General features: G+C 46.7%; 1 protein-coding gene across 6 annotated transcripts in view; it reads left to right on the top strand.

Annotated features, from left to right (window-relative positions):
- Positions 1-18403, top strand: part of SLC14A2 (solute carrier family 14 member 2) — a 425016-nt gene that overhangs the window by 375527 nt on the left and 31086 nt on the right. For all 6 annotated transcript variants that reach the window (XM_078435288.2, XM_060613727.3, XM_060613732.3 and 3 more), the window contains 7 exons: positions 1377-1557; positions 2538-2727; positions 7125-7253; positions 10883-11075; positions 15023-15170; positions 16230-16364; positions 18076-18125. In XM_078435288.2, coding sequence (XP_078291414.2) covers positions 1377-1557; positions 2538-2727; positions 7125-7253; positions 10883-11075; positions 15023-15170; positions 16230-16364; positions 18076-18125 — 1026 coding nt within the window. The remainder of the gene's footprint in view (positions 1-1376; positions 1558-2537; positions 2728-7124; positions 7254-10882; positions 11076-15022; positions 15171-16229; positions 16365-18075; positions 18126-18403) is intronic.

Genomic DNA, 18403 nt, shown 5'->3' on the forward strand with positions numbered 1-18403 from the left:
GGATAAAAGACCTAAATGTAAGACAGGAAGCCATCAAAATCCTTGAGGAGAAAGCAGACAAAAACCTCTTTGACCTTGGCCGCAGCAGCTTCTTACTCAACATGTCTCTGGAGGCAAGGGAAAAATGTTTTACTTATCTTATGGCCTAACATATGGTCTATACTGGAGAAGGTTCCATGTGCTCTGTAAAAGAATGTGTATTGCCTTTATAGAAGAGAGAATTTTTGGAGATCCTTACTCCACCATTTTCATTGATATCCTCAAGACATTTAAGTTTTGATGTAGGAAGGAAGTTGGGGAAATCTATAGACCATCAGCATACAATAGAAGTATAATATGAGCCACACGTTTGTTCAAATGTCTATTAGCCACATTTTTTGGAAGTAAAAAGAAGCAGTTATTTCATTATATAGTCAGTATAAAGTATCGTTGAGATATTTTACACATTATTTTTTCATAGTAATTCTTCAGAATATACTTAGAGCACATCTCAGTTCAGATTAGCCACATTTTAAGTGTTCAATAGCCACAGCTATTGGCTGTGATATTGGACAGTGCAGTTTAAGAGCAAGCAGTCCTGACCTAGGAGGCCACAGATAGAACCAAGGGCAGACAAACTTGGATGGGGAAGATAATTTACCTTTATTTCACTAACCTCCAATGAACTTTAGTACTTATTTCAATTATAAATATAAATAATGAACTATAACCATATCAGTAGCACCTGAGATTGTTGTCATTGTCACAGATTGGGCTCCCCTAGAAAGCTGACTTTGAGATGGTGATTTTCATGTAAGAAGTTAACTGGGATGTGCCTTTGCAGTCAATAGTTGTAGAAGAGGAAGGGCAACAGGATTAGGCGAAGAAGTTGGGCAATAAGGGCCCCAGGTGACCCTATGGTCAGCTCTAGATCTCAAGCAGCCCTTTAAAGTTGTCCTGAGTTGGGGTGAAGAGGCCCCACTTATTCACTCACTGCTACTTTGAAATTATAATAGATATTGGACTGGCTGTACCTATATGTAGATCATAGGATTTTTTTTAATATTGTAATAACTGCTTCAGTATAACTGGTTTTCTTTGCTATCCTATTTATTTTATCCATTTCGAAACATTATTCTGGAAAGAAGTCCACAGCCTTGCCCAGCTGCCACCAGGGATCCGTGGCACAAAAGTCTATGCAACCCAACTGTGAAGAATGTGTAGTGGTCCTAGAAGAGCTGGCCTGTGTGCAGCACTCTGGACCACAATAGAGAATGGACACATGTCTTATGATCATTTGTCTTTATCAGGACACCTGCCAACCTTCCCTATCCCCAAATGCCCTTGCTCTCAAAAAGCTGTATTATTTGATAGTTTGTCATGGCTTCTCTTAAAAGGATCTCCGGTCATCCAATGAAGACAGCCATATTGTGAAAATGGAAAAACTCAATGAAAGGAGTAAAAGGAGAGAAAGCGGGGCGGCTCATCGGGGCTCTGCAGGCTTGGGGGGCATCAGCCTCTTCCAAGCAGTGGGATACCTCACAGGGGACATGAAGGAGTGCAGGAGCTGGCTGAAAGGTAGGCAAAGTCCCAGGAAAGAAGCAGCCGGGCTGGGCCAGGGAGACAGCCCTCCCTCAGGCGTGAGTGGAGGAAGCTGCTCCCTCACTCACCCATTGAGAGGACTCCCACAGTTGGAGTACTCCCACCCTGAGTTGGCTCTGGATGGGTCCAAGGTACCCTACTAACTTGGAATTCCCATGGAGTTTCAGAATTAAATACACTTCACTAATTTTAGTGCTTTGCAAATTCTTTGCCCCTATGTGGAATAGATACAGGACAACCACTTAGTGGTATATAAGTCATTTCCCAAACAAGCTGTCATTCCTTCCCTTGTTCCATGGCCATTTATTATGTGCCAAGAAAATATTGACATCACCCTCCACCATATTCCAAGGCTCTTTCTTTCCTTTCAACGTCCTTCTTCTCCTAGTTTACCTCAACTAAATACTGCAACAAACAGCCCTTCCCTCCCCAATCACACCTGCATAGGCTGTCCTGGAAACCAAACCAGAATGTATGTTCCCTCTTCTTGACCTGGCTTCCCCCGGGTCCTAACTCAATACTGATTCCATAGCTGAGCTAAAGCCATTTCCTTTCCAGCTCCTTTTCTCCAGATGACTTTCTTTGCTGCTCAGATACCAGTTCTCAACTGAGTCATACGGCACAACACAAAAAGAGGGTTTCCCTGCCTCCTCACCCCTTCCCTTGGACCAATAAATTTCCCTTGGAATGCTCCTGAGGCTTCCTTGCCAACCAAGTCGAGGGCTGGAATGGCGTTAAATTGGTCTCAGCACGATGCCTCAGTCTGTACGGCAAAAACTAACACCCACTGTGGACTGATTGCCTAGCCACTCAGAGACTTGGGCTAGGTGCCAGGCCAAACGAGAGGAAATGTCCTGGCTCATGCATCCTTGTTTGCCTTGGTTGCCACGCCAACCAGTGGTCCAGCAGGGAAGCATAACTGGGACTCTGCTGATGGCTCTGCCTGTCTCTTTCAGATAAGCCACTGGCCCTCCAGGTTACAGACTGGGTCCTGAGGGGCACTGCTCAGGTAATGTTTGTCAACAACCCTCTCAGCGGACTCATCATCTTCATAGGGCTTCTGATCCAGAATCCCTGGTGGACGATTGCTGGGGTGTTGGGGGCAGTGGTCTCAACCTTAACTGCCCTCGCCTTGAACCAGGACAGGTGGGTGCCTGTCTGCAGTGGTCGTGGGGTCTTGGGTTAGACAGATAGAGAAGTGTGTCCCTGAGTGATCAGCCAACGTTATCCTACCAACCAGCCCAAGTCTCCTAAAGATTAACCTTGAACAGGTCACTGGAGGTCTCTACAGAATTAAACCACTCCTGTGCTCAAAGCAAGTGACAGCACTAGGCTCCTTTTGACTGTAGATCCTTCTGGAAACATCCCCTATGAGGCGGGTGCAGAGGAACTCTTAAACTGTTCTTCCCTTATGGAGCCTACAGTCTGGTTGACTAACAGGTAATAAATGTCCCAGAATAATATGAGACGGTATATACCGGAGAGCTCAGAGAAGACAGATGTTTCAGAGTGTTTTGGGGGTGGGGGTATGAGAGAGGGTGGCCTTTGAGCTGGAAACATGGGATCTGAGAGCGAGGAGAAAGGTAGAGTGGGGAGGGCAGTGTGGAGGTGGGAGACAGCTAGAGGAGGGCCCCTCCAACCCAGTGCAGAGCTGGGAGACAGCTAGAGGAGGGCCCCCCCAACCCTGCACTGGTAGCCACAAAATCCAGGAACAATAACGAGTAGCATTTTCTGGAACTGGACCATTTTCTCAGACTTTGCCCCATGCTGTCCCAACAGTTCCCAAATTTTCCTGATGGCTAGAGTCACCAGGGCTGGCTGTTAAGAAATGTGACTTCTCCACCCCAACCACTTCTGTTCCCTCAGATAGTCCCATTCAGTGGGTCTGGGAGGGGATGTTTTTAACAAGATCCTCCTGGATGCTTCTGATCATCAGAGAAGTTTGGGAATGCTCATATTTTTAGTGTTTTTCAATTTGTGGTCACCAATCCATTTGTGGATCATGAATCAATTGGCAACAGCATTTTTAAAAATTAAAATAATAAAATAAAATAGATTAGAGTAATTCATGTGTAGGAAATATTTTGTGACATTTTTGTTTCATTAATGTTCGGATGGGTTGTATATGTGGGGGGTGCGTGAGGTTAGGGAGACTGAGAGAGAGAACTGAGTCATGCTCCTTACCGCGGTATTCCCTCCTTACCGCAGGTTACTGTCAAAAAGATTGAAAAGCACTGTCATGCCTTGTTACATGTGAGTCTTGCCATCACATCACCAGGCAGACAGTGAAGGTAGGAGAAAGACTGGGAGGAGCAGGTATTCACCTAAGGTGCCACAGTCAGTGGGTAGCAGGGCTCGGGCTGCAACACAAAGCCTGCATCTTCTAGGCTGAAGGCCAGTACTGTCCTTGTCACACAGACAGAGTGTGGACAGCAAAGCCAAAGGGCCCCTGGTGAACCCAGGGGATGGGGAGTCATCAGAGTTGGTTGTGTTGTGACCAACATCACACTTCACCCAGGCCTACCTCACATTCCAGATGCCACCAAGGCAAATTTGTGAGTCGGGTTGTCTCCCCTGAGAAGCCATTCGTGCACCTCTGAGGTGGCATTAAGGGAGCACTCTGATTCTAGCAAGCCAGGAGGCCATGACAAATTGGATGAAGGAGAGGCTGAATTATTTTGTGTGCAGGTCTGGTGAGTGACATAAAAAATAGGCTCCAGCCAGGATTTTGTGTCTCTCTTTAACCTAGTAGGTTCCCTATTCCTTGTTTCCAGTTACTTGTCATCTCATGGGTGGCTGGCACAGAACTGGCCCCTGACAAGATTAACTCTTGTCTCACTGCTTCATCACTGTTGGGTAAAACACCAGGGGTGAACTCTGTCCAGCCCACCAGCTCCTTAGCTATGTGACCTTGGGCAAGTACTTCCCCTCCTGGCTCCATTGTCCTCATCTGTGAGATCTGCTGCTTACTGGCTCACCTTCAAGGAGCCAAAGCCCCTTCATGCTCTGACTTCCCTCCTGACCATAATCTACTGGTAAATTTGCCAAGCCATTCAGAGAGTTGCTTCATGGACTTCAGTACTATGGAGGAAACACACACCATGCCTGCCTAATCCTCCCAAACATTTTAGTAAGACTAGTGTGTGCCAGTTTGGCTTCCAGAGATTTCTCTGCTGGGGCCCACCACATCTACCACTCAGCATCACACTGTTCCCACCTGAGCATTTTTGCTTCTGCCTGTCTAATCCTACCATTCCTTCAAATCTTCCTCCTACAGGGAGCCACCCCTAATTATCCCAGTGCTCTCTGAACCCTCCCTTCTCACTGGACAACCACAGAACATACCCTGGTACTATATGGGTTGGCTCTCTATTTTCTGAGTCTTCTCTCCCTGGCTGTGTTCTAAGCATGTTCAGGACAGGAAGTCCATTTTGAATGTTTCATATTCTACTACTATGTCAAGAAAAGATTCATTGCTGGTAGGTCAGTACCATGTTCTATACCATAGGTTCAAAACTCTAGACACCCTACACAATATCCACACATAAATCCTTCTAAGGAGCCCTGACTTCACCACTGTCCCCAGCAAATCACTGACACAGCTACATGATCTAAACATAACCCCCACCATCCCTCTCTACCACCCCTACTCCCCCACCCCTGTTCCCCTGACCACCGCTACTTCCTGTCCACCAGTCCTACTCCCCTCCTCCTCCTCCATCAGCCCATGTCCCCCCTTATCCCTGTTACCCTAACCCCACTACCCCAGAGACTGTAGCTCACAGAGAGTAACTCAAGGTCAACAGCACTAATGCTGCAGTCCTGAAGGAATGTGGTCCTAATGAAGATCTTTTTGGCATTGGGGTTAAACCAAGTTTTACATATTTGATAGAGCAGATATAAGGTAATGGGTTTCATTCTGACAACCAAACCCAGAAGCCACAAAAGTTTCGGTAGAGAAGTGTTCTGGGAGGGGGACTTCCACAGAGAGGGGTTCTAATTTTGTCTCCCCTGGGCTCCCTTGTTTGATTCCTGCTATGCCCACTGCACCCTGCCACTGGGACTACAGGACAGCCCCCAGTATGGGTTAGCCATTTTTTTCTCAGCTTGCCTGAAGCAACTAGTATTAAAACCAAAAAAGTACTAAATCCTAACACTGAACAGAAATGGGAAAATACAGATAAAATGCACACACACACAGAGACTTAAAACTAATTATTTTCCCAAAACATGGGTTTCTGCTTTTTAGGTAGATTTTCTAGTCCCAAGGAGATAGATTCCAAACCCAGCGGTCTTCCCTCCCAGCCACTCTTCCACCCACCTCGTCCTCCCCACCCCCTACCCCAACTCCCGTCTCCAACTGCCCCATATGTTTATGGCCTCGGGAGCAGCCAGCCCTCTAACCAGTGTCCCATACAAGTGTCCCCACACAGTGCCATGTGTTCAGCTTTTCTTGTTGGAAACTGTCTAGAGATACCTCCTCCCACCCTCCAGCTGCTCCCACTCTCCTCAGTCTAGCTGAGCTAATCTCCTGGCCACTCCAGAGCTGAAAGCTCCCCTCATTCCAGACCCAAGCCATGGCCTCTGCCAGGCAGGAGCCATCCTCTAGCCAGAATGCCCTTCTTCCCTCCTTATGCTTCTGGATGCCCTTGCTGGGCAAAGACAATCAGTCTGTGAAAAGCTTTAGCATGTACACACACCCATTCAACAACCAAGCAAGGCCTAGAGCCCTCTGTGCACCAGACGCTGTTTTCTGTTACACTGATGTCAGACAGACAAGTTCCAGCCTGGACAACTTACAGTCAAGGGCAGGACAGAGCACAGTACACAAACCTCATGCTCTGGCAGGGGTCTTGAAGTGATTTGCCCAGTCCCCCCTTCATCCTGTTCCCCATCCCCCAGCCAGCTGAGCCATGGGAAGGGTCAAGGGCAGGGTTTATTAGCATCAGGGAGAGAAGTTTAGGAGCACATAGCCTTCCCTGATGAAACAAAAAGAAAGGATAGACTCAAGCTTGGATTCTCCCCACCTCTGGGCCCCTCCCTATCCTGCTGTGGGGAGAGGCTTTTGTGCATCCCCAGCGGGTTCAGCTTGTCCACTCTGGGACACAGGCCAACTGCAACAATTACAGCTTCACACGATGCAGTCAGATGCACTCTCTCCTCCCCCTTCTCTCCCACCCCTCCTCCCTGTCTCCTACACACACACACACACACACACACACACACACACACACACACTTTCCCTGGTGTCATACCTCAGGTTTCTATTAGATCTCTCACTAAACTTAGCAGTCTGAGACCCCCTGAGAAGCCAAGAGGGAGCTTAGACACAGTGAGAAGACAAAGTGCATACTTTAATTCTAGAATGGCAAGGTAATCAGGGCCGTGTGTGTGTGCACGCGTGTGTGTGTCAGATCTAGGAAGGCACTAGCAGCTGTGTGACTGCCCAACACTCAGGAGTAAGCTGACTTTCTTCTGGGAGTACCAGGGAGGGCCCTACAAGCCCCACCAAATTCAAATGCAATGTAACTGCCCCCACCCAGGTCTGCCATCGCCTCAGGCCTCCACGGGTACAACGGAATGCTGGTCGGACTACTGATCGCTGTGTTCTCTGAGAAGTTAGACTATTACTGGTGGCTTCTGTTTCCTGTGACCTTCACAGCCATGACCTGGTGAGGTGCCTCCTTCTTTCTGCTCACAGACCCCCAGGGCCCCGTGGTGCTTGCATCTTACACTGGACGGGGACATGTGCCCTCCTGGAGCCTAGCGTCTTCAGAGTCAGGCTGGCTCTGACACGTGGCCACAAGACATGGTGGCGTGGCCACAAGACACGGTGAAAATCCATCAGTTTGATTGCAACACAACAGATCATTTTTTATTTTGGAATAACGGGGACCCTTTAGAGCAACAGTGACCACAGGTGTTTCATTGTGCTAATATTCTTCCTTGAATGTTAGGTTTAATAACAAAAGGTAACATTTATTGAATATTTCCTGCAAGACAAGCCCTGTGCTCAGCCAGGTAGGGTTATTTTTGTCCCCAGTTTACAGAAGAAAAGAACAAGTCATGAAGAGGTTAAGTAACTTGCTCCAGGCCATACTTTTACAAAATTTTTGATGATGAACCCAGAGTCTGCAACTATTAAACTCCAGGCTACATGGGAATTATCTAAACTGTGGCCTGACCAAGATGGAAAAGCTAAAAACTCACTTGTGATAGAATCAGAACTCTCTTGGAGAAGAATGTCTATAGTGAAAGCATAGGATCTTTGAACAAGAAACATCAGTTGAGATCTTGCTGTACAATCACTTCATTCTGCAAAGGAATAAAAAAGTCAAGAGAAAGGGTCTTGGGAACAAATATTTGTTGAGATGAGGGGTGTGCTGTGGCTCAGCTCACCTGGATCTTGGGCAGGTCTTTGCTACCTGATGCTATCATTCTTATGCATGCTGTCACCAAAGAGCAGGAGCCCAAGGTGACCCATGTCCTCCAGTCTGTGCCCCACAGCTTTGAGACATGCTAACTCATTTTCAACACCTCTAAGAAGTACATATCTTTCTTAGATTTCTGGAGTCACTAAAACAGTTAGTTTAAGTACTAATTTATTAAGTTTCAGTTTATTACTTTTTAGCAGTGCTTGTAAATAAATTACTACATTAAGCATTTTGGGAAATTTATGTTTCTTCTCAGGGTTTCTGTGTCTCTGAATCCATTGGGACAAAAACTATAGCAGTCATTTCTATGAGGATTTCCTCAATGCCTCGCACCTGCCCCCATGTAAGGCATAGGAGACCCTGTCTTCATTTGCATACATTTGGTTTATAACAACAGATTAAGCCTCTCATGTCAAGATTTGATAACTGCTTTGAAGAAAGCAAAACAGAGCAAGTGGGACAGAGAGGGATTCCAGATGTGAGTGGTCAGGGAAGGCCACTTTCAGGAAGGAGCATTCATGCTTTCCCTTAAATGATAAAAGGCACTTGCCATCTGAAGATCTAGTGAAGGACGTTGCAGACAGCGGTGGTGGCATGTGCAGACCCCAGCTGGAGGAGTGCCCCATGTTCAGGAAACAAGACCAGCGGGGGCTTACGCCCAGTGAATGAAGGAGGAATGGAGGAGGTGAAGGCAGAAGTAAATGAGGGCTAGACCCCGTTTACTTTGAGGATCCAGTAGGCTTTTGTATTTTTATTACAACTGTGATGGGAAGCAGTTAAAGGGTTTTAAGCAGAGATGTGATAGGATATGGTTTAAATTTAAACAAATCGTTCTGCTTGCCTTGTGGAGAATGGATTTTAACTGGAGCAAGAGCGGATGCTGGAAGGAGAGTCAGGAACCCACAGAGAGATGAGAGTGGTCTGGACAAGGGTGATACACAGGAAGGTGGTTGGGTTTAGGATGTATTTTAAGGAAGGTAAAGGCAACAAGACTCTCTGGGAGGCTGTGGAGTTTGGGGGGTGGGGAAGAAAAGAGGATTCAGTACACTCCTATAGTTTGCCTGAGCACCTGGATTGATGGACAAGACTAAGAGAAAAACAGGTTGGTGGTAGGAGACAAGGTGTAAATCAAGAGTTCTGACAGACATATTAGGCTATAGACTTCCAAGTAGACATGTTGACAAGGTAACTGGATGTACAAATCCAGAACTTTGATATGGTCAAGATTTGGAGGGCAGAAGTATACAGAAGACATTTTGTCCATGGGTCTAAAAGATATCACCCAGAAAAAGAAGATGAAGAGAAGACCCAAGGCTGAACCATAGGATATTCCAGTATATAGATGACTGGGAGAAGAGAGAAAGAACCACAAAGAAGTGACAAGAAGCAGCTGGAGAAGTAGGAAGAAAGCTAAGAAAGGGCAGTGTCATGGTAGCCCTGACAGAAAATATTTCAATCCAGTTGGAGCATCCGATTATCAAATGAAGGGAGCAGGGAATGGCCATAGATTTGGTACGATAGATGTCGTTAGTGAACTGGACAAGAGCCACTTGCATGGCATGGAGAGAACACACACCTGATTGGAGTGGATTTAGGAAAGAAAGGGAGTGGAAAGATTGACCATAGCAATCTGTTGAGGAATATTTGTTATGAACAAGGGCAGGGAAGTGGGGCAAAATAGCCAGAGGGAACATCGGATTAGAGGAGGAGGGTGTTAATAGGAAGAAGATACTAAAGCATTTTGTAAACTTATGAGAGTGTTCCAGAGATAAAGGAGAGACTGCACCTGCAGGAGAGAGAGGAGAGAATTGCAAGAGTGAAGTCTTTGAGACAGATTGGATCTTGAAGCACAAGAGTAAGAATTGGCCCAATAAAGAAAGAGGAATACTTTCATTATGTGACAAAGGCAGAGAGGAAGACTATGTAGGAGCTGGGCAATTGGACTGTAGAGCTTACGGTTGGGAAAATGAAGCATTTCTCATCTTGTCATTTCTGTTCTTTTATTCTCAACAAGTTGGAGAGTTAATTTGCATGGACTGTGTAGTAGGGTTTTCAGGCAGTCATAAATGCCCATTGGAGACTCAAGGTCATGAATTAAAGGTAGACCAGTCAGCCAGATCATGTGATTTCATGTTTTGTCCCAGTAGCTCTTTGAATGTGGAAGACGTAGGGTGTTAAGTGTCTACGGTGGCTTGTCCTTTCAAGGAAACTAAAGTTCAGGGAGATCATTACCTAAGGCTGCTCACTCAGCCTATAAATGTAGGAGTTAGGATTTGCACCCAGCTCCATCTGCTTCCAACATGCCTGCTTCTCCCAAGGAGGAGGCCGAGAAAAGAGAGGACACAAACAACTGAAGGTTTCATCTTCATGTGGTGGCTTCCAGAGTAGCTCAAAGCACTTCAGTTGAATCAAGCCCACACATTACCTTTGTGCCATAGCAGCTGCCTCCTCCAAGACCAGGCTTCTAAAATGTTATCACAGTGCAGGAGAGTAGCTGTTGTACATCCTGATGATTCAAGGGCAATACACATTATTTTCTAAGGATTATGTTTTGTTTAATTTTCTTGGTTTAAGAAACAAGCAAATATTTAAATTATAAAGTTTTATATTCAAGTATTATATTTGCTATTCAAGTATAATTTACAATATATTCAAGTATATTTATACTTTAAAAATGCATCTCTCAAAGATTCACCTTAAATGGAACACCTTATCCCCAGTCCCAGATAAATGGACCACTAGAGTCTCAAAGGAGCCAGGAATGGCTGGGCCAAGGACAGGGGGGCACCATGGACAGAGATGACGAGACAAGATGGTGTAGACCTAAGGATGAGCACAGATTAACCCTTTGTCTTGCTCATCTTCAGCCCAGTTCTTTCCAGTGCCTTGAATTCCATCTTCAGCAAGTGGGACCTTCCTGTCTTCACACTGCCCTTCAACATTGCTATGACCCTGTACCTGGCAGCCACCGGCCACTACAACCTCTTCTTCCCCACAACACTGGTGGAGCCTGTGTCTTCAGTGCCCAATATCACCTGGACAGAGATGGAGATGCCCTTGGTAAGTTACCCAATGGCAGATGAGTGGGGACCCCTGCTTATACCACACACCTTCTTGATAACTGGTTTGTGGATTATCCAGGCTCTCAGCTTCTCCAGATGCATCTCCACCAGATGATGGTCATAGTAGAGAACAGGACAGAGAAAAAGGCTGCTGTGCTTTCAACAAACCCTCATTGAAGGTCTGATATGTACCAGGCACTTTATCAGACACTAGGAATACACGGGGAATAAAAGGACAACAACTTCTCTGCCCTTTTGAAGTGTACTCTCTGTACAGGGAAACAGACAGTAAATAAGTGCATAGGTCAGTACCAAGTTAATTATACAGAATGGTAGGGTTCAGGGAAAAATACTCAATAAGATGGATGGTTGGGTGAAGGGGCCAGATACTAAAACAAATGTTTAAAATTAGGGTTTTAAAGGTCTTATCAAGAGAAGATAGGGATGAATTTTCATGTACTTTCCATATCAGTGACTCTCAAGCAGGGGTGACTTTGCCCTCCTGGAGGGAGGAGGCAAAATTTAGACTGGGGGGAGGGGTGCTACTGGTATCAAAAGGTCAGGGATGCCACCAAACATGCTACTATTCACAAGACAGCCCTCCCCATAACCAAGAATTATCTAGCCCCAAATGTCAATAAATATCGAAGTTGAGAAACCCTGCTTCACATCCAACTATCACAAATGTACATATTCATTTATTCTACCAATCTCTAGACACTTGGGATAAAGGGATATAATAAAAACCTAACACAAGATTAAATAGACAGAATTGTAAAATTTGGCCTTGTTCATGAACAATAGAGAGAGCTAACAGCTAAGGCTACGGCAAGCTTATTACGTATCAGACACTGTTCCAAGCCCTTGACTTCTGGACTTAATTTAACCCTCCTAATAGCCCAATACTGTAAGTACTATCATCATTCCCATTCACAGATGAGAAAACTAAGGCACAGAGAAGGTTAGCTGCCCAAGCTCAAACTGCTGCTAGTGCCTGAATATAAAGCCCAGGCAGCCTGATGTAGAGCCCAGGCTTTGACCCATCACCCACTTAGTCCCAGGTGAGACAGACACCCTCATCTGGAACGACCACAGTGCGGTGAAACCTGCTTCTCAATGCAGTCCACCCCTCATTAGGTACCGTGAAGTATTAGAGAGCTCTTTACCTTCCTCAGAAATCTGTCCCCCTCCATCTTTCACCCATTGGTTCTAACTCGGCTGTTTAGAGTAATTCAGAATATTATTTCTATGATTGCCTTTTGAATACTTGCACACAGAACCTACATCCTCAGTATTGTTTATGTAGTCTGCTTTCCCAGCCCTCACCACCCAGCTGAGCCCATCATCAAGATGGGCTGCTGGGGGCTCAGCTCCAGGGCCACCACTCGTGGGTGGGGAGGACAGTTCAGGGGTTTCAGGGTCAGCCACACTCGGACCTGAAGCTATCAGAAAAGGAAAGTCTTCCCTGCCCCTAGTGCAAATGCTAACTATGCAAAACCTTTTTTAATATTTTGTCTTTTCAAAGTTTTGTGTGGGGCAGGGGCTGGGGGGGCATCAGAGTCAGGGTTAGGATCTAAATCCAAGAGAATGGAAAAGACAGAACCCTGCATTGGAGGGAAAGCCCACTGTCTCAAGTGGAAACTGGCAGGAGCAGGAGCAGGGACAAAGCTCTAACTCTGAGGGGACTGTCAGTGATCATCAGCTGGCAGTTAGGCACATTGCCATAAGGGCACAGACCTGCCGTCCCTGAGCCCTACCCATGAGGCAGAGTCCCAGTAACAGCCTCGGGGGCATGGGCGTTGCCCATAGAGCCTCCCACCCTCCCCACTGAGGGGCACAGGATGGAGACGGCCACCTGCCACCTGCGAGAGATGCCTCTCATTCATCTTCAAAGTGAACAGAAAGTGGCAGCATGCAAATCCATATACCCTGAGGCACCAGCTCACCCACCACACCACTACTTTCACAGTGGGCTCCTTCTCTTCCACACCATCCAGGTCCCAACTCCCCTTCCCTCCTTGTCTTTTAAACAATGATGAGAATGACTTCCTTTTTGTTTAACTGGCCTTTCTTGTTACTAGAGGATTGTCGAGAGTAGGCAGTAGGAAGGATGCAGGGGCTCAGTAAATTTCCATGCACACCCGACTGCCCTTCACACCTTCACCCCAGGGTGTTGGAGAGCAGGTGGAAGGGAGGGGTGCCACCCCAGGGCCACAGTTCACCAAGCTAAAATATGGATCCCGGCAGAGGAAGGTGCTTTCTGAGCCCAGACTCTGTTCTGAGGCTACTTGTCCCTCATTCTTCTCATTCTTGACTGCTTGGGCTTCAAATCTGTGTTCCCAGACAGCAAGGGGGAAGTTGGAACCCCCTTTGCATCCTGCATGCCTCAGACTTTGGGAAGTCATGGAATATTTATTGAGTAGATTTTCAGCCAGTACCCCACACTTAAGCTGAGTTCCCTGAACTGGCAGAAAGCATTCTCAGGGTTCCTTTAAATAAGATGCACACCCCCATCATTCCTGGCATGAGGCTCTAGGCTCTGACCCAGACGGTGCTTGGTAATTGAAAGGCCACCCATCCAGAGACCAGGATGGGCAAAGCTTAAAAAGCTCTGTGAGACTCCTCAAACACTGTTCTCTAAAGAAATCAGACTGACTCCAGAATTAAGTCAGGTTGTTAAAAAGTACAAAATTTCACCCAAAGGGAGATGTGCAATTAATTTCCAACATCTACAGCAGGTCATGTATAACTAACTCAGTGGTCCCCAAACTCAGTTGCACTTGGGAATCTCCTGAGGCCCTGGTCATGCCCCATACCAGTTAAATCACAATGTCTAAGGAGGAGCCAGTCATCAATTTTTTTTTCTAGGATTTCCAATGTACAGCAAAGTTTGGAAACTGCTGAGCTAATCAATACATATTTATTAAGCACCTATTATGTACCCAGCCATCAAGGAGCCTGGCCCTCAAAGAGGTCACATGACATAGTAATAGAGCAAAGACAGCAGAATTTTAAAGGTGGGAGATTATCTGCTATGGCAGCCTTCTCATGTTACAGAGAAGGGCACCAGAGCCCAGCATGAGGAAGTGACATACCCACCATCATTCCATGAGCGTGTGCAAAACTCCCCTGAAAGCTGGAGCCCTCAGCTCCCAGGCCAATACTCTTCCCTAGCCTGCCAATCTCCCTCCTCTCCTTCAGGCCCTCCTCTGTCAGATGTAGATGGTTCAGCTTGGGCAGAAAAAGGGCCATCTGACTCCCAAATTAGCCATCTACAATTGCAACACCCTCAAATGACTCTCAGACTCGGGGATGTTTGGCTTTATTCTGTTTTCCAATGGTATACATATTATCTTTCTACAAATGCTAAGTGATCCTCGAGCAGGAGAAATGCCACCTCCTTCCCAGAGCCCCATAATACCCTAGGTAGCTCTGAATGTGCAGCAACCACCTCTAGACTAGGGGTCAAGCTCAGAGGCTGTAGCCTGGCCTTAGCCACCAATGATCTGGGTGACCTTTGATTAAATCAATCATCAAAATGGCCTAGAATATTTCCAATATTCCTGGAATACCTGTAGGATGTCAGAAGGTCTGGTGGAAATCCCCTAGTGCCCTGAAACTTCCAATGGCATTCTCAGGAGAGGGTGCCCTCTGGTTCTCTCAAAGCTCCTCCTCTCAAAGCAGAAGCCATGTGTCTTTCAGAAGCACCTGTGTTGGGAGGGTTTTGCACGGGGGATGCCAGATGCCTGCTAGGTGGTGGAGTGAGGAGCTATTTGTTCCAGCTCATGTCCTTCCTCCCAAGTTCTCTTCCACGCTAGAGGGCACCGCCATCCTCCCGTTCCAACCCATTACCCCCACCAGGAATGGCTTTGTCCTGACCCTAAGACCTGCTCTTTCCATTATGTGCCCACACTCCAGTGACCCCAGATTCTGTTGACTTTGCAGCTGCTACAAGCCATCCCCATCGGGGTTGGCCAGGTGTATGGCTGTGACAATCCCTGGACAGGCGGCGTGTTCCTGGTGGCTCTCTTCATCTCCTCGCCACTCATCTGCCTGCATGCAGCCATTGGCTCAATTGTGGGGATGCTAGCAGGTAGGACAGCGTCCCCTCTCTGCAGGGAGGACCTTGGAATAATTTTCCTGAGGTCATTCCATCCCTGCACAGGGCAAATAATCTAGACTTGTTATCTTCACTGGTGTTTTTGAACATTGTCAGGGGAGAGACTTATTTTTCCCTTTCTTGATTTTCCAAAGTGAGAAGACTGCCTCAGCAGGATATGTGGGGAGAGGCAAGGGGCTGAAGACCTCATTGGCTACCTGAGCCCCTGGGAGCTGAGGGGTGGAAGGAAAGGGAGGGTCACTCAGAGGCCTGGAGAGCAGTAACAGACCGAGGAGTATAAATGACCCAGTGCTTTGAAGTTTGGAGTAAACTAAAAGAAAACAGTTTCTCAAAAACTGTATTCCTATTTGACAAATGTGATTTAATATTTCTGCATGTAGGCATATGTATGTACATGCATTTATATATGTAAATATGCACAGTAGAGCCAGAAATTGGAGTCGGGCACATAGGACTAGGATCCTGTTGACTCATTCCAATGTTTTTCAGAAACATCTTGGAAGCAGAACTTTAAAAAAATAATTTAAAAATAATTTTGAATTTATCAAAAAATTATAAAAGTAAAAATGGTACATGAAGCACCCATAAATTCTTTGCCTGATTCACCTATTGTTCACATCCTGTACTTCTATTTGTCTATCTCTATACATCTGTATGTGTATATACATACTTTTCCTCAACCATTTGAAGCAGACCTTTTTCACTTGAAAAGTTTCTTGATAAAAATGCAGCTACTCAGGCCAAAGGTGTGGAGAATACCTAGAATCCCAACGCCTTGACCTCCTCTCACCCTGAAAGTAGTCACACCTCTGTGTGAAATCTTCAAGCCCCAGTTTGGGAACCACTGCTGTCCTCTTGTTGCTGGTGCCTGAAGACCAGATGCCATTTCTAGAGGCTCTTTTGATGGGACGGGGGAGGAGTGTGGGGAGGGGATAGCAGGAGTGAGGCCATCCTGAGAGCTGGCACCAGCCACGAGGTGGCCTTTGTGTGGGGACCCAGAACTGGCCAGAAACGTCACACCTTGTTCCACAGCCCTGACGGTGGCCACGCCCTTCGAGACCATCTACATGGGCCTCTGGAGCTACAACTGTGTCCTCTCCTGCATCGCCATAGGGGGCATGTTCTACGCCCTCACCTGGCAGACACACCTGCTGGCCCTCGTCTGTGGTGGGTATTTGGGGAAGCTGACCACCAGGTCACTCTGCAATTCCTTCCTTCCCTGCCTACTTGATTATGCAAAACCCATGAGGAACATTAATCGGAACTTGGTAGCAGTTCTAGAAGGACCTGTGGCTTGGGTCCCAATGGGGGACTTGAGGTTCCTCCTCTGTGAAATGGAGTCACAACCATGCTTACTGTTTTTTATTTACACAGTGTTGTAAGTTTCCAAGGAGATCACACATGCATTTCCTCAGGTGCTAGTGGCAGTGTTCTGGTATAATAACTTCATCCTACAACCTTTTAGAGAACACCATGTAGTGCCATGCCCTAGGCTATGCATGGAAGATACAGTGGTGACCACATTGTCATGAAGCCACATCTAGAGGAAGAGCAGTTATCACACAATCATTAAGGCTGTGATGTCTGAAAAGATTATTACAAAGACCCAGTGAGATGACATACCTGGGAGCACTGAGCTGTCAGAAGATCACAACATGGGAGCTTGATTTCCATGGAGTAAGTAGTGCACTGTCCCAAGGGAAATGGGTGCGGGCACTCTCAAAGCTGCACCCCAGCACCACATACAAACTCAGTCCTCCCAGATCACTACCAGGCATAGATTCTCAGCCCATTGTACACCCTGGTACCCAGAAGGTTTAATGAACTTAATCTAGAACACAGCTATTGAGGGCAGAAGCAAGATTCAAACCCCAGCCTCATCTTTCCCCCAGTTTTCCTGCCCTGGAGTTACTTACGTTCTCTGGAAACAGCAGGACTTTAATAAGCAAAACTGGAGACAAGTAAAGGGCAGAATAACATTCAGAAGAACTTTTTCCCCATTCATATATGGAGACTGTAAATGACTTCCATGTATGTCTCTTGTATTCCCCTCAGCAGCCAGCAAGGAGACAGTAGGCTCGGTAAATATCTGTCAAGTCAGAAGTGCCAGATATTTTGAAGCTAATACTGTAACTGCCTTTGGTCTTTGGAGAAGTGGCACATTCCTGTGGCTAGAACCATCTGGGAAGGCTTTGCAGGGAGGACGGGGTTTATCTCAACGCTTCCAGGATGGGAATTGGGTAGGTAGAGACAGGGGGAGAAGGTGTTCTGGACAGAGGAACAGAAAGAGCAAAAATGCAGGGGCATAAGAAGCTTATCCAGAAGCACAAGGGCATGGTTTAGCTCCCCTACCTGTCCTGGGGGCCACAGCCTACAGTGAACCCCAAAGCCTGGATCCTAGGGACAAGCTCACAGACCAGTAAGGTCCAGTTCTGGTGAGGCTTGGTGGGGGTCCAACAAGTTCTATCAAGGCCGCTCAGAATCTTGGATGGGAGGAGTCTTGTTGGGGGTTCATATAGTCTGACCACTCATTCCTAAGACAGATAATAATCCAGCCACACATCCCCAAGGTCAGCATGGACAAGCAAAAAATGCTTACTGACCCCTGACTGTATGCAAGGCCACCATGGAAGTGCGGAGGAGATAGAAGGCTTTAATCTCTGCCCTCAGAACACAGTCTGGTGGGAGATTGGCCACACCTACCTGCAAAAAAAAAAAAAAAAAAAAAAGCTACCATAATAATGTCAGGCAAATATGCCAGATGTCAGGATGTGGTGAGACACCAAGGCTGCTGGAGACAGTATAGGGCCCCCTGCCCTTGGGAAGAGGTGGGGGAAAACCCTGGGAAGCTGACTCCATGGTCCTTATTTTTCCACAGCCCTGTTCTGTGCATACATGGGAGCAGCCCTGTCCAACATAATGTCTGTGGTAAGTTTGGATTCTCCTGAACATGCCTGTCCCAGCCAGGGCTTTAGGACATTTACAGTTTGTGAAAGAATCCTGAATGCATTCTGGTAGCTTGTATCCACACAATGCCTTTGTCAAGGTTTATCCAGGACAAATGTCCAGAGAAGGACTGGAAATTGCATATATGTGCCTCTGAGGTGTGTTGGAGGTGGCTGTGTGTGTGCACAAAAGAGTGGTATAACCAGCAGTGGAGAACCTAGATGGACAGATGGAGGTACTTGTGTGTGGCTGGATGTGGG

This window comes from Panthera onca, chromosome D3 (genome assembly GCF_046562875.1).
Source record: "Panthera onca isolate mPanOnc1 chromosome D3, mPanOnc1 haplotype 2, whole genome shotgun sequence".
NCBI lineage: Eukaryota > Metazoa > Chordata > Mammalia > Carnivora > Felidae > Panthera > Panthera onca.